The sequence below is a fragment of the Carassius gibelio genome, chromosome A2, assembly GCF_023724105.1.
Source record: "Carassius gibelio isolate Cgi1373 ecotype wild population from Czech Republic chromosome A2, carGib1.2-hapl.c, whole genome shotgun sequence".
NCBI lineage: Eukaryota > Metazoa > Chordata > Actinopteri > Cypriniformes > Cyprinidae > Carassius > Carassius gibelio.
In genome coordinates, this window is record NC_068372.1 from 10,284,001 (window position 1) to 10,307,058 (window position 23,058).

Genomic DNA, 23,058 nt, shown 5'->3' on the forward strand with positions numbered 1-23,058 from the left:
CAGGAGCTACAACTAAATATACCTGTTTGAATGTATCATTTCTTGTAACAATTACATAATGCACTTCAGCTCTACATATGTCAAAATGCATTAGCCAGCAAAATAAGTGTTGTTCTGCTGTTATTTCATGGTGACCATATGGCAAAGTTGTAAAGCGATGCTTAACGTTGGCTGTAACTAAATCCTCAGAAATGTTCAGCTCCAGTGTTTAAAGGAGAATCATCAGAAAAGCTTCTAACAACAAAATCTGGGGTGACATAACATGGCGTTTGGGCAATCATCCCATCTGTGTGATCAGATGCTAAAACTGCTGTCAATCTGACAGTACAGAGAGCAGAATAAGCTCCTCTGCTCAGCCACTATTCTTTCATATGCTGTCCTTCCAGTCATCAAAAAAATGACATTGAGCACAGAGAAATTGCAGTTTCGATCATTCTACTCCATTTGAGATCTGCCGAATGTGGCAGCCTGTATCTATCAGAGGCCTTAGATCGCAAGGAGAATTTGTGAGCAATAGACCAAAGAAACTGGACTCCATAGAAAACAGATATAGTGACAAGTGTAACGCTGAGTGAGGAGTTGTGCCCCTGACCATTTTGGATAGGAATTATAATGCATCAGTGAATCATGGCAGAAACGGAGAGCAATAAAGACATGAAAACTACCAAAGCCATCATAACCATCATAAAAATACAAGTTGCGCATTCAGCCAACGTGTTCTGGAACAAAGGACGATTGACTAAACAATTTGTATTTATGCGAGCAGCATCATAAATCACTGTCACACTGCTATTTTCCCTCCAGTTTGATCAGAGAATGCCTTAAGTCATTGCTTAAAGAAGACATAAAAACAACTTTTCCATGATTAAACCAAGATAATATTTACAAGCACTTAAATCCACCAAATTATCTTTTAATCATTTATAGAAGCTAATCATTGGTTGATATGTTACACTTATCTCATATGTGAATTTCAGCACCATTATATATAATATTTTACATTAAAGAGAAGAACTTTCAAGAATTGAAAGTTCACAATGATCTTGCAGTACTTCAGCCTTTCACTCAAAGTAAAATAAATATTTTTAACCTTTTTAACAATTGACAATGAATTCCAATTGAATGTCAATCCTGAGCAGAGCAGATGACATGTAATCCTGTGTGCTTTACATCAAGGATTTGAGAAGTTAATGCCATGGTGGCACTGATGCCACATGGCACCCATACAGGCAGTAATCATGCCAGAGGCCAAAGGTCACTGGTTAAACTATTCCAATGACTTCTAACTCTTTTAACAAGTGACTACATAATCATTTGAATTAATAATGCCTCCATAGGCTTGATTGTAAAGAAAAAAATATATAACATGGAGAGATAACCCAATGACTGTTTAAAAGAGACATAGCTGTGTAAAGAGGAAAGACACCCCTGACATACGTATCGACAACCCTTATACCAGCATTCAAGCAGTTGTAAGCATGCTGGTAGTTAACATAAAATACCTTCGGAAAGTTGATACCTCCTGAGTTGTGCATTTTATATAAACCTATTTTTAACTAAATTTGACAATTGTTTTATAATTATTATGCGTGCATCTTTCATGAGCTCATGTTAATTTCAAATTGTAAAGACAAAAAGTTCTATACGTTGTACTGTATGTACACACATAAGAGCTGTTGGATCACAGGGACCCAGGTGCAACCTGGGTCATGACCTGATCCCATTTCCCCTACTTTTATTTCTACACTTGACTTTCCTAAACGTTAGGCAAAACATTAAAAATTATCCTAAAGTAACAAAGTTAAGGACCCATTGATTGCATCTTCCCCTGTACATTTATATATGCCAATTTTTACCCATCTTCATGTTGGAAACATTGACATTGTTTTATGTTGGCACCCAACTCCACTTTTCTCATCAAGGTGACTGCATTTCACTTCGAGACTCTGTACTCTTCAGACTTTTCTGGCAGCTGTACAGAAGAACATTTTGGCAGCAACACCTGGATGCACACGCTAGACAGATTCTCACAGTCTGTCCTCTAGCTCTGACACAAAGCAAACTAGAGAAACTAAGCAGAGAGGCTCCACAACCCACCTTGCATCCAAACATAAGTGAGATAGTGCTGTTTGTACAGGCCATTTTGCAGTGGCACAGCAGGGGCGAGAAGCAGTTCAACTTCTTAATTCTGGGTGACATTTTCTCGCCACTGTGACAGCTGAGTCGCTCAGCCAGCGAAGAGCTGGAGACTCTTCTCCGAGAGCGATACTTGCTCCTGCCTCTTCGGCCAACTCCTGCTCCTCCACCTCCCCCCGCACCTTCTCCTCCTCCTGCCCCTCCACTGCTGCTGCTGGCCGCTCTCACCATCCACCCTCATTCCTCGTCTCACTCCATCATGCCGGGGAAAGGACAGCCAGTCTGCTTCCTTCATCCAGCGAGTTTTCCACACGCCCCCCTCCCCGTCGCCACTGCTTCAGTATTCCGCTGTCTCTCAGTGCCGATCTTCTTCTGCTTCACTTGCTTGCTATGAAGAATCGGTCTTTCCACCTTCCTACTGCTCTTCCACACTCCGTCGTTCTCCTTCTTGACCAGCGACCACACAGCTGTCAGTCACAGTGGAGATGTTAACACAGAGGCCTCGCAGAAGCCATGCTGCATGAAGAAAGTGTAAGCTTTTGACTCTGTTAGTTACATCTTCTCCATGACATAAGACACCAGACAACCGCCTCGTTCCCAAAAGAGAGGTGAAGAACAGCACAGAGAGCCAGAGCAGTGAGTTGTGAAGAGAACGAGGGAAGAGGAGGAGAGATGTGAGGGGAGGAAGGGAGGGGATATTAAAGCTGTTGCAGCGTGTGGTGTTTGTCACATGGGCTCCGTCAGACATGAGTTGGGTTGAGTCTCTCTCAGTCTCATCCTCAGCGTGGGTGCTCTACGTCCCCCGAAAGATTGACGTAAAGGAAAAACGCTACAGCAGTTACCAGTGAGAGGAACAGCAACTGAACATCCTCAGGGAGCACAGCCTTGCATGAAGGAGGAGGAGCATTAATGAAGTGGCTTCCTGCACATTTACATGGAGGAGAGAAAAGGTGCAGGGGGAGGGGGAGCTCAGAAACTGGCCAATAAGATGACAGAATGTCATTGGCAGCTGACTGGACAGTAAGGCTGTGACCTTCTGAGAACAGTGCCATTTCTTGACAGAATCCATATGATGGAGAAAGTATTCAGTGAAAAGGCCAAACAGAGAGCTACTTATACTTAAGTCTATTTTTTATTGTAGAAGGTTTGATTAAGATGTCCGTGGAACATTCACACTGGATGAACAACTCGGGTCACTGGGCAATAAGAGGCAGTAACATGGGGGATGGTCTGCAATGACAAAGATCTCTCCCCTGACTTTGCTTTAGGAAAATTTTAGATCAGCAGTCAAGCTAAGAGGGATGTACAGTAGCAAAATGCTGCCATACACACTAATCTAATCCTTAATGCTAATGAGATCCTTTTTGGGTGCAACTTGCACATTCATATGATATATCCTGTCAGTGCAGCAATAATAAAATCAAGGCAAAATAATATTGTAATAAGCAGCAGCACATTTTGCTGTACAATTATTTTGTTTTCCCTAAGATCTTTGAGTTACTTCCCTCATGCATATCTACAAATTGTTTAAATGTCAAAGGTCTGCAAGCCAGCTTTACTACTAGCATCAATTACCCCCATTTTACGTTACTTCGGCTATCAGTGTACCTCACTGTCCAAGTGTGACTCAGATCCTGTCTTTCGCTTTATATGCGTCACTCAGTGTGCGACACGACTAATGCTGGCAAACTCCATTCAAGGGTTACCGATCACTTGTTCGTATGCTGGATCATGGAGACACATACAACACACTGCTCCCTGAACAGCACAAATTTACGTATGTAATTAGTCTTATTTTAGAATGCTATTTCTGACTGGGTAATTTTCATTACTCGAGGCACTGGGCACAGCATCTCAAGCATGAGGGAAAAAGGGAAATATATCCCAAAGGATTTTATATATATATAGATCAGGGTTGCAAGTTTTCACAACAAATCCTGCCCAATTTCTTCTCAAAACTAGTCCAAAACCAAGCCCAATCACGCTTCCAGAAGGTCCCCTGATAAAAAAAATCCTTCCCGGGGTTAAAATATACGTTTTTTTTTTGCAGGGTTGCCTTGGTAAAATTCGCATTTTAGGGGCTAAATATCACGTTATTTGTATTGGGGTCGCTTTGACCCGCGGACATGAAAAACAACCACAGACTTGGCAACACCGGTTGGCATTTACTACACTGAGCCGTAATTCACTGACAATCTACACAAAATCGATGTTATAATCGCAGTCGATTCTTTGTCGATTTTGTAAACGATTTGGTGTTAGCTGTCGGTAGACTATGGCTCTGTGTAGTAACTGCCGCTCCACCTGAACCAGTGTTGACAAGTCTGATTTTTTGCACAGCTCTAACTGCAACTAAATGCCCAATAAAGCAGTTCTCGTGTACATATTTTCTGTTTCTGAAATACTTTAATATGACCTAAATTCACTTCAAATGAATTGCTAAAGTCTTGAATTATAACTGGAATACGCTGTTATACAGCATCATATTGCTTTATATCATGCAGCACACACATCTGTCTGTGTGACAAATTATGTGCATCTTTACAGACAAACTACATTCTTGTTCATATGCCCAAACAGTCAACAGTGATAGATTTTGGAAACATTGTTTTGTACTTATTCATTCACAAGTCTGTTACGTTTCATTCAGTTGAACTTGCTGCTAACTTTGCTGGTCGGGAAAATTATTGTGCTCGTGGGGCAAACCGGTGACATTATTATACTGAAAGAAAGCTAAATGGTTTGTCCAAAATGTCGCTAGTTGCTACTTTGTCTTACAAAAAAGTCGATAAAAACTGCAACATTGGTTTATGCACCCCTGTGTGTGTGTGTGTGTGTGTGTGTGTGTGTGTGTGTGTCACGGAGGTCTGAGTGTTACAAGTGCACTTGAAATGCAAAGTAGAAAATGGAGATAGTTTAAAAATTTCATCATCTCATCTGTGACTCCAAGCTTATGGTTTCTCGACTTCTATTTTGAGTATATTTACAAAAGTACCACCTGTGATGACTGAAAAAGAACCACCTAAAATCATCAAATAAAAGTTTGCTGCATGACCATTAGTTACTGTATTTTATGACTATAGAACTGATCGTAATACTTGATATTATTTTATTTTTGTGCAGCTATGTTGGCTAAGATACTACTCTTAATTTTAGCTAGGAATTCCTGTACAGATTGTTCAGAATGTTTTATGGGACACAGCAGGTTTCATATTAATTCTCTATTCATAACAATGTATTCTTTTAATCAGGTTCTTATTTTTTTTTTAAAGGGCAAGTAAAACATATAACCAATCTTATCAAGGATTTGTCTTAATTGCAAACATCCACCTGAGAGCAATGCAGTAATGGGCAGAACAGTATGTTGCCTTTATCGAGCATGCAATAAATGCGCACAGCTCCACCCTGTGGACTGTGTCCATAGCTCATGAATCTAATGCTATGAGTCCGAGTTATCATATGCACCATTGCACCTGCTGTACAAAGGTAAGCATTTATCAGATGGCAATGAGAGATTCCATGTAACTTTAGGCAATATAAGTAGTTGACTACTCTTTTGTTACATTACTATTAGGAAAAAGTGTGCAGTACAGTTCAACCACACACACACACAAAGCTGGACATGACTTTCTTTGGTTAATTTTACACAACAATTTAAGCTTTTCAGTATGTAATGCCATAAAAAAAAACCTAGGAGAGGGACACAACTAGCCTCACCTACAGTGTCCAGTGACCAAAATAACATGTAATTTAAGAATTTAATCAAGCAGACTATGCACACTGTTAACACACTATAAACTGGGCTACACATTTTTTCTGTGTTCTTTTGTCAAGCATGCTATGCTTATGAACACAAACACATTATCTTGCCACATTCAAAAATAGTGTTAGAAAGGTTTTAAGTCAAAAATCTTTTTTTCTTTTTTATGAAACACTTTACTGAACAAACTATGGTTTTGTGTTTAAATTAAGTTTGTAATTACGTTTGCAAGTGTCTGCAACTCTTCATACTGCAGTTTATTGTTCTATTGTAAATGGAGAAAGAGTTTCTTGTTCTTCCACGTCCGAATGCAAAATATTTTAGCAAAACATATTTTTTTGTCTAGTTGAAAATGATTGCGCTCCATCTGTTTTTCAAGCATGTACTGTATATGCCGCCACTCCTTCAATGAAGTCCGACATGCTCAAAATACTTGAGCGGATACTTTTTGCAAAACACTTGCATGACTTTCTAATTTACGGACAAGGATAAAACAATACATGTAAAACAGTAACATGGAAGTAATGCACTGAGGAAAACAACTTAAATGCATCAAGCAGCACACTCATCTGAAAGGAAGGCAAACCGATTTAAATTGTATGCCGAGTTAGTTAGAAACTCCTATTATAAACCATGTTTCACATTTAGGACATTTTTCCTTTAGCAGCTCACTTTGTATTGTACATTCAATTTTCAAATGTGTTTGAAACAAAGTATATTTATAATAATATTGTACTACATCTTCTATACCTCATTTTAAAATATAATCTATATACTTTACAAACAGGATTTGTAAATATGATACTATACTTCCAAATATGTTTCTAAATAAAACAATGCTGTATTTGTTTGGTACACATGCATACTGAAGTGTGCAGCAACAAACGATTATTTTGATAATTGATTAATCTAACGATTATTAGAACAATTAATCACCCAATATACATAACAAATAAATAAAAGACAGTCTAATCACTTCAGCTTTGGGAAATAATATTATGTAATAACAATTATGACACAATTTATACAAATTAATTGCGTGTCAAATATATTTGACACAAAGTGAGATGACAGAGAAACCTTCTTATTTACCATGTAATTACTACATAAAAATTAACTAAATGACACATTCTGTCTACCATCTCTTTTCATAAGTATATAATATGGATAAGAAACAAAATAAAAGTGATTAGATGTTTTATTTATAATATACACTACCAGTCAAACATTTATGAACAACATGAACAGTAACATTGTTTTTAAAGAAGTATCTTCTGCTCATCAAGCCTTCAAATATTTGATCCAAAGTACAGCAAAAACATTAAAACTTTGAAAGATTTTTTACTATTTAAAATAACAGTATTTTTTTATTTGGAATATATTTTAAAGGTCCCGTTCTTCATGATCCCATGTTTGAAAATTCAGTTAGTGTGTAATGTTGTTGTTGAGTATAAATAATACTTGTAAAATTCTAAAGCTCAAAGTTCAATGCCAAGCAAGATATTTTATTTAACATAATTCACATACATCGGACGACCTGTTTGGACTACATCCCTCTAGTTCCTGCAGTAATGACATCACTAAAACAGTTTTTTGACTAACCGCCGCCCACATGAATTCACAAAAAGGGGAGTGTGGTCTTGTTGTGCTCTGACGGAAAAAAGGAAGAGTTAGAAGTACATCTCCAGCACGTGCATTCAGATCAGGATTGCCAGGTTTTCAAAACACTGTAAACACAAAGCTTAAAAAAAAACAGTGATTTCAATGCTGAGGTTTTAGCATCATTACTCCAGTCACATGATCCTTCAGAAATCATTCTAATATACTGATTTGCTGCTCCAAAAACATTTATTATTATTATTATGTTGATAACAGCTTAATATAAATTTTTCAGGTTTCTTTGATGAATAGAATGTTCAGAAGATCAGCATTTATCTGAAATATAAATCTTTTGTAACATTATAAATGTATTTGTCAATTTAAGGCATCATGGCTAAATAGAAGTATTAGTTCCATTTAGGAACTAATACAACCCCCCCCCACACACACACACACACACACACCCCGATAAATAAAAAATAATAATATTGACTCCAAGCTTTTGAATGGTATTGCATATAATATTATAATAGCTTTTTATTTCAGATAGATTCTCATCTCTGGATCTTTATATTCATCAAAGAATCCTGAAAATTAATTTACTCAACTTTTTTAAATGTGGATAATAATATTTACAAATATTTCTTGAGCAGCAAATCATCATATTAGAATGATTTCTGAAGGATCATGTTACACTGAAGACTGGAGAATATTCAGCTTTGAGGACAAGAATAAATTACATTTTAAAATATATTCAAATAGAAAGCAGTTCTTTTAAATCATAAAAATATTGCACAATATTACTGCTTTTGCATTTAATATATGCATTTAAAGTCATAAATATGATTGGAATATATCAAAGTATATTCCGTATATGTTCCAATCTTCCTGTTGCCAGCAGGTGGCACTATCATTATTATGAAATATTGGCCTTCAGATGTGTTCAGACCAGGACTCTTTATCGAACATGTGAAGTTTGGGGAAGATCAAACAATTTATGCCTGAGTTATAACAACTTCTCTTGCTGTGGCGAGACATCGAACTTCGTCAAGGCGCCATGGAGACGCCTTTTAACAAAAACTCAAGATCTTCACAACTAAACATCACACAGGTCTTTAGATTAGACTGACCACAAAAAAGACATTGATGTCATAAAATTTCTAGAAATAGTCTGTCACAGTGTAAAATATGTCACTTCCTGTTGCCAATAGGTGGCGCTATGCCTATAACTGAATATCGGCATGTAGATCTGTTCAGGTCAAGAGTCTCATCCAACATGTGAAGTTTGGGGCAGATTGGACATTGTATGTCTGAGTTACAGCAACTTCCTTTTTCATGGCGAAACATCGAAATTTGTCAGGCCGCTATGGACACGCCCTTTAACGAAACCTCAAGTCCTTCGCAATTTAACATCGCAAATGGCTTTAGATTACACTGACCAAGTTTGGTGTGAATAAATCTCTAGGAGGAGTTTGTTACAGATTGTAGATTGGACATTGTATGTCTGAGTTACAGCAACTTAATTTTTTGTGGCGAATCATCGAAATTCACCAGGCCGCCACGGACAGGCCCTTCAACGAAAACTCAAGATCTTCGCAATTTAACATCACAAAGGCCTTTAGATTAGGCATTCCAAATTTGGTGTTGATTTGAAGAACTCTCTAGGAGGAGTTCGTTAAAATAAAACACATGGAAATGGAATTTTCGTGCATGTACGTAAAACATAGCTGGAAGGCTGTTGATTTTCTTAGTATAGGTGACGCTGTCGAGAAATTTTGCCACACCCTCTTCTGAATCCTATATCAGCCGAAAATTTTCACCAGGTTTGACGCGTGTGCAAAGTTTCATGACTTTTTGAGCACGTTTAAGCCCTCAAAAATGCGATTCATTCGGGAGAAGAAGAAGAAGCGGAATAATAATAATAAGAAACGAAGCAGATACAAGAGGGTCCTCACACCTCGGTGCTCAGGCCCTAAAAATAAAATAAATCTTAACGTTACCATTCACAAACTTTTGACTGGTAGAGCAATCTCTCTTAAAGTACTGTACCTTACTGGATTATGATAATCAAAACAGTCCTGAGCTAGATTAAGCTTTGATCTATGCAAACCAAACTATCACTTTAATCAAACATTTAATAATAATGTTAAATACCGTAAAGCTGCTTGATTTAAGGTATTGCATATATAAAAATTTTATAGTATAAAATACTATAGATGTGACGTGAATGCTTTACTGAGCTCATGCAAACATCCACATCTGTGTAATAAGATGCATTTTTAACTGCTGCTTTCACACTGCTGTGATTTTTTTGGTTGTTGTTGTTTATTTCATTATTAAGAGGAAAGTGAGCGTCATATATTTTCATATCCAAACGACATTCGGTTCAGCTCTGGTGCGTTTCTCTGAATCTCTTCTTCTCTTGAATTGCATCGAGGAGGACTGAATTACAGTCTATATATATATATATATATATATATATATATATATATATATATATATATATATATATATATATATATATAGCAAATGCTGATATTATATTTTCCTGTTTGTTTGTTTGTTAGTTTTTTCAACTAAATTAATACATGAAAACATAAGAAGCTTTGATTATTTAACATTCTTAACTCCTATGATCCCTATGGCTGTTGCTGTGGAACATGTCTGATAGGGAGCAACAAATCCTATGACTGTCCTCACAACGAAACTGTTTGTGAGCACTTCCAAGAGAAGTGAAGACATTGGAGTGGTCTCTGTGGAGGTGTCAGCAGCTGCACTGCACAGGTCACAAGAGAAGAGTCCTTCATCATATTCAAACTCCCATGATACGCAAAACAGCCCTCTGGCAAACAAAGCAAATGATAGCTTCCTTTTCTCTAGTCCCATCAGGCTAACACTTGCATTTTAAATTGCTTAAACATGATATGAACACAGCAAAAACGACATCATGACATAAATGGGCAATCATCTGATCTGAGAGAAATATCCACCTTTTTCCCCAATGAACCTACTTCATTTTAAATTATGAAGATACTTCCAGTCTTGGGAAATTCCACTCAAAAAGACTGAAACAGATCATTTCAAATCAAAGTCGCGCTACAAATAATCCCCATCTGTCATTTTGACTGAATACGCAAGTAAATCTGTAAAGCTGTTTAAAAAAATAATAATAATTAAATAAATATATATACAGTATATTTTCAGATTTCAGGAGAATAAAATAGTGCTTGATATTTTAATGTGTATAACAAGAATATCTATGGTAAAATCTATTTTTAGTCCGCTATATTCTTTTCCTCCTGATTCTTTTATTTTCCTTTGTATTCTGCAGTAAAAATATTTAAGAAAAGACAATACTGTGCATTTGTGGTCTGCCCTCAGGATTTAATTTACAATCTATCTAAATTCACTGGACTGCATTAAGAATCTCTTGTTTTCCTCCTCGAAAATCATTTTAACGTTCAGTGGTTTTAGGGTGAGTAGAAAGTTTTAAAACTTTGTACAAAGTTTTAATACTTATCACTACATTATACACCAAACCTTTGGCTTACTTTTAACGATTTAATGGAAGTTACTCCCATAATTTACGCAAAGTATCATGAGGCGTAGAAAAAGGTTGGACAAAAAAGGGTAATGATGTGTACTTATGTGTATAGTTAAAAATATAAAAAAAATGGTTTCCAGGTTCGTCTATTGCTGGAGTGGCTGAGAAGGGTGCACTGTCATTATACAGTGTGAGAGCAGCCTCCAGAGTTTGACTCACTTACATTTTACTCACCCCTGCCCCAAGACATCCTAACAAACATGTTGTTTTACCTGGATATTGGAACACAAGTAGGCTAAAATAAATAATAATTTGGCATTCAAATACATTGCGAATATGGAAACATTTGATTTTGTGTTGAATGAGAGACCCAATGTTGGTTTCGGTTTCATTTTAGCCTAAATTAATAAATTTTGGCTTGTCGTTTATGTTGCCATAACTTCTTTGTTGTAGAGTGAGGGGAACTAAAATAGCATAGCTATGTTTACAATGTTTATTATAATGTTTGTATACATTTGCATGGGCATTTAGCTTATTTCTGAATGAAATAATAAAATGCGACATTTCTTTTTAAAAAAACAAAAATGTATATGCATAACAAAGCTATTTTAACAATGCAGCAAACTAAATTAAATATTTTGATAAATTACCGAAAATAAATAATTGCTTCAGTTCAAAAGTTCAACTAAAAAGCGGAGTTCCGCTGGTGCGTCTTGTGAAAACCAACATTTACCAAAGATTAGGCAAAACCAAAGATTTGGCAAATAGTCTGGTGACGCAGGTCTGAGCGCGTTTCTCAATACAAAGTATGCAAATTTCGGACTTCGTAGTTCGGACTTTGCGAGTTCATATCAGGAGTGTGATCTCCCTCGGACAGAACTAAGCAAATCCGGTAATTCTGCAAACAGCAGCGTGCTTGCTTGCAACTTGCCTAGTCTACTGCTATATTTTCAACAAGATGAAATAGGAGATCAAATACCACTGCCTCCTTTCGTTTTCATATAAACATAATAATAGCTGCATAAATGTACTTAGTTCAGGGAAATGTGTATACAGCCTACATTACAATGAAAAAAAATATTATACCTTTACAAATCCTCATTTTGTACTTCTAATTATTGACCGTTGTTTTGTTTCAATCTCTCCCCTGCATTTCTGTGTGCATCACTTCTGAGCAGCGCATGCGCAAACCTGACCTCATACGTCATTCCCCCAGAACTCATTTACAATAGTATGCGCAAGCTGGATTCAAGTTAAGGCTGCACGCTTAATCGCATGTGATTGTCATGCGTGTCTCGTCAGTAAAGCTGGTTCTGTGATAAGCGTTTAAGACAATTTTAATATACCTCTGACTGGATTTGACTGAAAGATGAAAGTCATATACATGCCTTGGCGGTGAGTGAAACACAGCCTAATTTTCTTTTTTTGGTGAACTAACCCGTTAACATGAACAATGAAGGTGTATGTCTAATTGATATATTAGTATTTATTTGTATTTAAAAAGTACATTATATTTTCAGTTATATTTGGCAAATGCGGTCCAACCTAATTATCACAGTAAACCTCTATTTTGAGACATAAAAAAAAAACATTATATATGCACAGTAATGTTTTAAAACTGACTCAAAATCCAAAGGACATTCAAAAACACTATTAATTCAACCCACTATGAATTAGTGAATTTAGGGCTTTATCATGAGACCAGGCAGATACAAGAGAACCATATGAGGACTTTTCCATCTTTCAGCGGTAGCCACACCTGTCGTCATGCTACACCACTTCTCCACTGACAGATGATGTGAAGAAAACATTATGGCTTCAAATAAGTCCAGAATCTGGTTTTGTGTAGAGATGTTCCGATACCGATACCTGGGCCCAGGGTGTCGGCCGATACAGAGTACTGATCTGATACCTGGGTGTGTATCTGTATATACAGCTGTATATACTACTAGCCCTGTGTTAATTGCTAGAATTATTTTATGGTGTGCTTCAGTCTTATCAGGGAAGTCGTGGCCTTTGGGAAGTTGTGGCCTAATGGTTAGAGGGTTGGACTCCCAATCGAAGAGTTGTGGGTTCTAGTCTCGGGCCGGACGGAATTTTGGGTGGGGGGAGTGCATGTACAGTTCTCTCTCCACCTTCAATACCACGACTTAGGTGCCCTTGAGCAAGGCATCGAACCCCCAACTGCTCCCCGGGCGCCGCAGCATAAATGGCTGCCCACTGCTCCGGGTGTGTGCTCACAGTGTGTGTGCATTTCGGATGGGTTAAATGCAGAGCACAAATTCTGAGTATGGGTCACCATACTTAGCTGAATGTCACTTCACTTCACTTCACTTATCCCTCGATAAAACATGAACAAATATATGGTGAACTACTGTATTTATTACAGTATTTTTATTATCTGACATGAATTTGACAGTAATATTATTTATTTTCTTAAGCGAAAAAGAATTCAAATGCAGCCAAAAATCTAACATCGCAAACTATAAAAAGGTATTTTAGTTTTACGATATAACTGTATAAAAAACTGCAACAAATAAGTCTAGGAATATAAAAAATGATATATTAATCAGACAATCTCTTTACAACAAAACAAGTAAAAAACAAGGAACCGTCGAGGCATAATTATTATTATTAATAGAGACGTATTATTATTACTACATGGACATAGCTAAATCTATTGTAGGCTACAACAGTGGCTTAATATATTGTCAATTTACTCACGTCAAACCGAACAGTTTTATCAAATGAAACAGTAAATTATCATGAAGTGACGGTTTATGTGTTCATGTCCTCATATAGTGACACACGGCAGAGACTACAAAACAGCGAGCTCCCGTGCATCTGCGCCCGTCACCCACAGAGATGTAGAATATGCAGGAGTAATATTTAAATATTATTTTGCAGTTTAATATTCACAGACACTATTCACTATATTCTGCTACAGTCTGAAGCCCTGCGGTTAGACTAACACGGAAGCGACTGAACCCAGCTGCGGGTAACGAATATACTCAAACTTACTACCAGTTCTACAGAGACGCTGGTATCATCACATTTTTTAATTTTCAGCACCGACTTGGTAGTGAAGTGCCAGTGCTTGTGGCATCCCTAGTCGCCGTTTTACTGTCTGGTTGGTCCAGTCTGAAATACTGCTAAACAGCGGACATACTGCTAACCACTGATCTACAATATAGAAGCGGCTTCACTGTCTGTTGGCAGTTTAGAACGCGATGAGTGATCCAGTCTTTAGATCAGTGCTGCTAACGCGTTGTCATTTCTTCTTCGCTGCTCTAAACAGGGGTTGCTTGTGGCAACACAGCACAACTTCCTGTGTTTTCAATGCATTCTGAGCAGCGAAGAAGAACCGTGCAGCGGTTAGGCAAAGCTAGCGGTCATAACTAGGTTGTTTAAGAAAATGGTATCAGATTGGTATATGGGTTACTGTACTCGCCGATGCCGATGCCAGAATTTGTTGTGGTATCTGTGATATTTCCGATACTAGTATCGGAATCGGAACATCTCTAGTTTTGTGAGCTACATTTTTATATGAACTGCAACAGCCTTAAACCTAGGTTTACCCTGTTAGTACACAGAAGCATTACTTCACCAAAGCTGACAAGTAGGCTCTTGGTCCCAAAAACAACCAACATATTTTTAGAAGAGGTGATACGGTGTTCCAGCCTGATATCGCAGAGCCACTAAATGCATTATTCAGCATAAAAGCAAAAAGGAAAAAGAAAAAGATTGATATCACCATGCATAAAAATTATCATTTTTATCAAACATTATCAAAAACTAGTCATGCTAGACTGATTTAAAAAAAAATATCATGTTTGAAGGAATTGATTAGCACAGACTGTAATGCACAAAAGAGAACAGTCCATATCACAGCCAATGAGTCATACATTGAGATAATGCTATGGATGCTCGATAATGGCAAAACTCGTAATAAAATTATTTTGGTCAATATTAAAAATCATGATTATAAACCAAATTTAAAATAAAACAGCATAGTATTCACTGTAAGAATTCAACTTCCTTTGTTTCTTATTTAAGCTTCAAAAATCAAGAGCACTGAGTGATTTTCTCTGTCTTTTGTGGTTTAAATTATTAAGCACAAAGTCAGCAGCAGGCCAACACTAGAAAGGGAGCCCACTGGCTGCAGGGAAATCATATTTTTTTAATAATTATTTATATGGAAGTTGGCAGCGGTGACAACAGCTTTCTGTAAACAAACTAATTAAACGTGTGCACGTCATGTTTCAAGGTAAAACACAGTTAGAAATCACCAAATAGCCCACATTTATATCAAAATGCAGTGTGCACTGATGATGAATAATTAACATGTTATGTAATTTAAGGCATTTAAATCATACATGTAAAATCACATTTCAGCCAGGAAAGTTTTTGATGGCATTTACCTTTCATATTACCTCTGTTTAATGGCAGTAATAACATAGTGTTTACTTTATGTAACGGCTATATAATTCTGCTGTTCCACAAGCACCACCTTGTGGCAAAGAGTGGATTTGCATATTCGCTGATATTGACATTTTATGCAAAACAGTGTTGTGAATGTTACCAGGCATTGGCTTTTAAAGTAGTTGGAGTAGGGGTGGGTGAGATCTCGACATTTAAAATATATCGAGATATTTTTTAAACACGTTATGGATTTTGACATATCATATATATATATATATATATATATATATATATATATATATATATATATATATCGATATATTTTTTATATTAAATTCTGACTGATTCCGCCACTTTGCTTGTTTGTCTTCTCTGTGCTGTGCCCACCCCCGGCTCCTTGATTTTGTCCCCCTTCCCCTCACGTGTTGTCTCATGGCATCATCCGCAGCCAGCCCGGAGACTATAGAACTAGTATAAAACAAAAGGACAACTGGCTTCATAATATGGAGATACCTCATTCCCATGTCTAACAAAAAGACGTTTCCTTTTTTAACGTCAATAAACGGACGAATGTAAAGAGAGACCTGGAAACACTCAAGTCAGCAATATTTCTTATTTATTGGCATGAAGTTTCATGGCAAAATTTTCGGGGTCCCGAGAAGAGCGTTTTTTATTCACTATATGTCCAGCTGTTGAGAAGACGCGCTCCGACCGCACTGATGTCCCAGGGACACTCAGGTAGGCTACAGCTGCGCAAGGTGGGGGTATTACTGCCAATTTTCCACCACAAAAGCCGGTTGCTATCAGCTTGCAATGGTCCTTTTCATAACTCAGAATCTCTTGTAACTAGATGCGCAAATGAGGAGAACTCGCGTCTACTGTGCCGCGAGACCTCCAGACGCGTGAAAACACGTCTTTAAGTTGTAAGTAATAATAAAATAGTTTGCTGAAGCTAACATTAACGTCAGCAGGTTCGAGGCGCATTACGATTAGCAGCAGCATGCACATGCAGCACATTCCCCGTACTTTCTAGACTAGACCAGACTAGACTAGAGCAATTATTAAATATCTTTCTTGTTCCCCCTTTTTTGTTACATATACATGGCTAAAATGTGCCTAATATTTCTATAGGCTAATGAAATAATACCGGCATTAAAAAAAAAAAAATAATAATAATTAGGCTATTTTTGGTGCCCCCTCAGCACTTGATGCCCTACGCGCAGTGCGTGATGCGCGTGTTGGGAGCGGCGGCGCTCTTCATGATACCATAGAAGAACCTTTTTTTTCCTGTCTAAATGATTTCATAAAGAACCTTTAACATTTGAAGACAATAACAGATTATGAAAAGGTCAGAAAGAGATTGTTCTTCAAAGAGCCTTTGACTAAATGGTTCTTTGTGGAACCGAAATTGTTCTGTGAATAACCTTTTAAGCTCCTTTATTTTTAAGAGTGTATGTCTTTCAGTCTGTTTTTCTTAATTAGTAAAATAAAATTTTATAGGAGGAGTTGAATCATGTAGACAACAGGTTAAGTAAAAATATTAAAATTCAATAGCTCATAAATATAGCAAAATGCTCCTTTTTGTAGTTATTATGGAGAGAGCAGGTCATGGTTGCTTAGCAACGGCAGACGCCTCAGGAGCGCAAGAGCCCCAAGGCTTTTAAAAAAAAAAAATCAGAAAGCGGTTTTCCACGCGTTTTTAGGCGCGATATGTGAACGGCCCCTTAAAGAGCACCAAAACTGTATTTATTGTTTGAATTTTGTTATGAATTTGGAATAATTTTAAAGCTGATACTTTGTAAATTAAAAAGTAACAAAGCACAAAGCTTTTTGCGATTACTGGACGGCAAGTGCACTTCAAATAATGAAGTTCATGCATTAACAGAATACAGCATGGACTAAGATCTTGTTAAGAAGAAGCCTTATGATTATAAACGAGAACTGTCTTTTTCCCACTAAAACTTCAATGCGCATTCTCTCAATGCGCGAACATAACAAAAGATGTGAATGCAAAACAATCAGGAAAAAAAGGCATCACATGCAATTTTTTAAGGGATAACATTTAAATACATAGGCCTAGTAGCCAGTGGCGACCTCAGCAAAAACTTCACTCACATTTTAATATTTATGGTCGCAAATGCAACCGTTTTAGTTTGGAGCCCTGTAAAGTATGCTTAATTTTAAATAATTAAAAGATAAATTAAATGAATGTTTTATGCCTTCATTTGATAACCAGAAAAATGTGAATACACAGAATTTCAGAGGGGAAAAAACATTTCACATAAGGTTGCTTAAACACAGAATTAGATAAAAATAAAACATATGGTGAAGAAAAATAACATTTCATAGGGCCCTAAACGTAATATTTGGCATATTTGATTTTACAGTAGTATTTAGGGGGTTATTTTTCCTGTAAAGATATCGAGATATATATCGTATATCGAGATATAGCAAAAAATATCAAGATATATTTTTTGCTCCATATCGCCCAGCCCTAAGTTGCAGCATTTTTAATTACTCAGGCTCAAGTCTTGCCTCCCTTTGCCTTTAGGTGATTTCCATTTGAAGCGGCGCTTCGCAGGATGAGTGTATGACATCAACCGTGAAAGCTTAGAATCCGTCTGCTCTCTTATCGCTCTCACGGTACTTGATGTCATACACTGATCATTCTGCACAGTGAACCCTGATTTAAATGTTCATAATGTAGACAAGCAAATAAAATGTGGATGATAGGGTCAGTAACTTGATGGGCGGGCAAAGAAAATGGTTAAGAGGTTAATTTAGGGAGGGAAATTATACTAAACTATAATATAATATAATAAATATAAAATAATATAATATTTTTTGTGAGAACAGACAGAGCCAAAGCCAAGAATGTATAAAAAAAAATTAGCTTCTTCCTGACTTTGTCTCCTATTACTGGGTGAAGTCGATGCAAAGCCCAAATGGAAATCTGTGTGGTTTTTACTGCAAGTCTGACACACCCTGGGGCTGGCACCAACCACAGGAGACATGAGCATGAGCAGTCATGCATGCAAAAAAAAAAATGCAGTCACTGCACACAGCTGGAGCCAATCATTTGTGACGCCTCAAAACTGGGCACTCAGAACCAGGGGTGGCTGTGTCAGGGGTTAGGGAGAAAGGAGAAGAGACAGAAAGTGAGAACTCTTTGAGAATTCTCTAACCGGGACACAATCATTGCTCTCGAGCAGAAATGGCCTCATCTGCAACACTTCTGACAACAGAAGTTCATAGGTTATTCATTGGTTTACTTCTAAATGTCATTTGAGTAGTTTATATTTAGGGATCATAAATGGAAGCATACACTGTAGCACTGTATAAATCCTTCAGAAATGAAACAAATTGTTTGTGAGTTCACAGCAAAATGTCACTCTAGGATGAGCCAAACTGCTCATAAACTGAGAATGAACTGCTGAAGCATGCTCTCCGCAGTGCAATCCAACTTTATTTACATAGTCGTCAAACAGGGATCAACGGGGGATTTTTTTCTACTGGGACTGCCACAAAAAAAAAAAAAAAAGAAAAAAAAAAAAAAGTTGCTGCTATCATGGTTTTTTTATCTGTTATCTTGTATTCTAATTAATAAGCTTATATGACACCAATATTTTAGATACCAATAACATTTTACAATTCTCTATTTCAATTTTGATACCACAGCAAAAATTAGGTATGCACCAAAACAAAAAAAATTATAGGCTGAAGCCGAACAAAATGAAACACTGGTCCAAACACGGTTTTACAAGTTTTTTGCCCATGTATTTTGCCAGTTGTTTTTCACCATTGCATAAATTAAGCAGCCAAAATGTGCTTTTTACCTAATTTACAAATTAGTGCTTTCAATTAGAAGCACTTACTTTCCTGGGGGTCGAGTGTACTGCGCAGACTCAAACTGAGCTTAATGACGTAAATGTCATGTGAGCAACCTGTAAGTCTTCTAACCGCTGTGCCAAGAGAAATCTGAATCATCCACCGAATCTTGCAGACGTTGTTGAATAATTTTGTCCCATTGCTTTTATGGACTCTCTATGGGCTTCTCCTTTGACTTCATGCCTTCACGTCCCCCCGATAGCCTCATTGACAGTAAAAGATTGCCTGCGAGCTTCTCCTCCTGTTCATACGGTGATCTCTACTGAGCAACAGATTCACAGGCTATGACGCAATTGTTAGCCTATTTTTTTACAAAAACTGGTTACACTTTATTTCGATAGACCACTTTAGACATTCTACTGACTATAAGTAACTTTGTCATGTCAACTACATATCATCTAAATCTCAGAAATTTGCAACTATGTGTCTACTAACTCTCAGAGTAGACTGTTACGGTAGATTTAGGGTTAGTGTTAGGGGTAGGTTTAGGCTTAGTATAAGTTGACAATAAGTTGACAAAGAAAGTGTTAGAAGATATTAAGCAGACAGTCTACTAATACTCTACTAACTGCTAGTTGACATGTAGTTGCAAAGTTACTTACTGCTAGTAGAATGTCTAAAGTGGACTATCAAAATAAAGTGTTACCCAAAAACTGCTTCTAAGGTGGCACAACGTAAGATACAAGGTAATGGGGCCTTTTATACATTCTCGTGTTTCTTTAGAAATAATGAATGGACAAATGGAGTCTTTAAATGCCTCAGGCCAGGTTCACACCGCAAGCTGCAGCAGAGCAGAAGCAGCGCATATATGTTAACAGATGAGAGTGTTCACACCGCACGCAGAGGCTGCGTGGCAGAGCAGAGCAGAAGCAGCAGTATCGCGATCGTTTCGGCGCTGGGTCTATTTTTGCTGCGCTGCTGATGCTCAGTTAAAGTGAAAGTACACCTTTGATGGACAAAATAAATATGATTTAAAACAAAAAGTGCTCTAAATGCTCAAAGTAAGCACATCTAGGGTGTTTTAACAAGAACTGGAGTATGTAAGGAAAGAAAATTAAAGAGCCAGTAAGATGAAAATTCTAAGCTTCCTATCACTGTTTATAAGTCCTGTACATTAGGTTTAAATCCATCCAAGGTTAAAAAACATTGTCATTTTGTCAAAATATCATTTTAAAATTACCTCAATTCTCAGAGATCCCCAAACGGTTCGCGCGAAGCTTTTCAAAAGATTCAGTTTCCTTAAACCCCACCTTTCGGTAGCATACTGTGTTCTGATTGGTCAACTGACATAGTCATCTTCATAGCATCTTTTTGGGGTGAATTATGTCTTATTCCTCTCATCGCGAAGCAAACAGTAAAATAAAAAACTTGAACAGTCTCGCTGCTTTTTCTTCTGTGTGGGCGTATTCAAGCCGCGCTCTTCAGTTTGAATCTGAATAGCGCATTCAGCGCGGGGGTGTGGTCACATTAGATATAATGAAGGGAGACGTGAAACCCTGCGTTGTTTTCATATGGATTACTTTATCACAGAATATCTGTTTTCGGGCAGCACTTGTTTAGTCTAAAAAGTTGACATGTCAAGCTTTCTATAGATACCTCTCTCATGTCTCTTCGTTGAGTATTCACAGACAGGCTCATCTCCCAGTCTGCTGTGATGAAGTGAGCAGTTATCGTCACATATCTCTCCGTCCCCCTGGACATCCACCCATCTGTGTTGTTCATCCACAACTTTTTTCTTCTCCTGTTCATAAAGATCTGGCACAATCTTTTCGCTGAAGTCGGTAAAATGGTAAATGGTAAATGGACTGCATTTATATAGCGCTTTCAACAGACCACATGGCCATCCAAAGCGCTTTACAATTTGCCTCACATTCACCCATCCACTCACTCATTCACACACCGACTGCGGTATCAGCCATTCAAGGCCCCATCCAGCTCGTCGGGAGCAGCTGGGGTTAGGTGTCTTGCTCAAGGACACCTCGACACTTGGTCAGGTGGAGCCGGGGATCGAACCACCAACCTTCCGGTTTGTAGACAACTTACATGAACCACTGAGCCACTGCCGCCCCAAGTCAGTGTGCGATGTCGTAACGTGGCTCTATGCACCGTCGCAGTTTTACACTCTACACACATCCTTCATCATTACATCTGACAGGGAAGCCAAAATGCGCAGGGCGTTCAAACTCCTCCATTCCTCCGCTCGCCATGACCACTGAGTGTGGACTGAACATGCGTAACTTTTTTTTTTCATAAAGCAATCCGCAGGGCACGTGTGTGCCGAACCGAAGATATTGATCCAAATGGATCACGGATCAATGATGATACATTGCACCACTACTATACTGTCATTTGAAAACAACATTGCAGTTGCGTTTTAAAATACAACACCACGAAACCATTTAAAGAAGCCCATTCAGCGGTCTCCTTGACGGGAAACAGTTAACCAAGTAAAATGATCTCCAACGTATGGTGCGCTTTCTTCATTTTATCAAATGATCATAATCTATTAATCTATTCATTTTACAGTCCTGCTACTAATATTTTATTCAGACTAAAACCCCTTTAATTTGGATGAGAAAGCGTTTTTTCCAAGTGGCGTTTGCACATAGGCCCAATAATAATGCATTTTGCAGCATTAAGGTTATTAATTGATCATTAATTTAAACGACGATCGATCATGGAAATTATCGAATATTGACATCCCTAAATTCAAATGAGTTGGAAGAAAAACTGGTTATTGTCTGCATCAAACCGTGCTTCCGAACAAATATCATTCACCGTTCTGGGCAGCTCCAGGACAGCTGTCTCTCCGAACGAGGTGCTGTCTGTGAGCGGGGCGGAGTAACGGAGCCCTCAATCACACTGCAGTGTTTGTTAGAGCTGCCAACTTCTCAACTCCATTTACAGAGTGAAATTCTCTGACTACTTTTATCTCCCAGGACTGTTGTTGAATATTTCAAAAGTTATGGCTTGGGGTGCTTCACATGAGGCAGCAGCAGCGCACCAATAACTTTAAAATCGGCGCTACTAAACACGGATATCGGCCAATGCCAATGCCGATACATAAAAAAATGACAAATATCGGCCCGATATATCGGCCGACCGATATATCGGTCGACCTCTACTGACAATCATAAACAACAGCACATGGCGTCACAGGTGGTGGTCTTCAGAGTGCACCTGGAAAGACAATAATGGACAACACTCGTCTCATCGTGGAAGTTGAGAAATATCAAGTTCTTTATGATCCACACAATGTACTTTACAAAGACTTGCAGGAGAAGGAAAAAGCATGGGATGAAGTTGCAGCGGCTCTTATTGCAGATGGTTAGTAATTTTATAGTGTTTTTGACACTTTCGCTGGCACACGAGAAAACAACTCAATATTTTATTTAATTCAATTTTGTTTCAACAATCTTGAGTATTTAATTACAGTTTTGGTTAAAAAACCTTCTCATCAAAAGAAACTAAAGAAACTACCATTATCACATTGTATTCTACTGTAAGCAGAGATATACTGACTTTCATCAACACAGAAAGCTGGTACCAGTGTCTCAAATTTAATGCATTTGAGGGTGCTCAAGGACAAGATAAGATCATAAAACTGCTATGACTACATAATTAGCAAAGTACGGCTATTATAGTGTGTACACAGCAATAAAACAAATTATTAATAACAACAATAAAATGCAGTAAATGCCTTCATTCA

At 37.6% G+C, this 23,058-nt stretch overlaps 1 protein-coding gene across 17 annotated transcripts in view; it reads right to left on the minus strand.

The window, feature by feature from the left end:
* Positions 1–23,058, minus strand: part of LOC128022506 (discs large homolog 1-like protein) — a 126,627-nt gene that overhangs the window by 77,147 nt on the left and 26,422 nt on the right. The window contains exon 1 of one of the 17 annotated variants that reach the window (XM_052610174.1): positions 2,098–2,758. The exons of 14 other annotated variants lie outside the window; for them this stretch is intronic. In XM_052610174.1, the coding sequence (XP_052466134.1) occupies positions 2,098–2,367 (270 nt within the window). In that variant the 5' untranslated portion in view covers positions 2,368–2,758. Of the gene's footprint in view, positions 1–2,097; positions 2,759–23,058 lie in introns of those variants that run through there. 2 more of the 17 variants (XM_052610221.1, XM_052610288.1) reach the window with 2 other exon arrangements.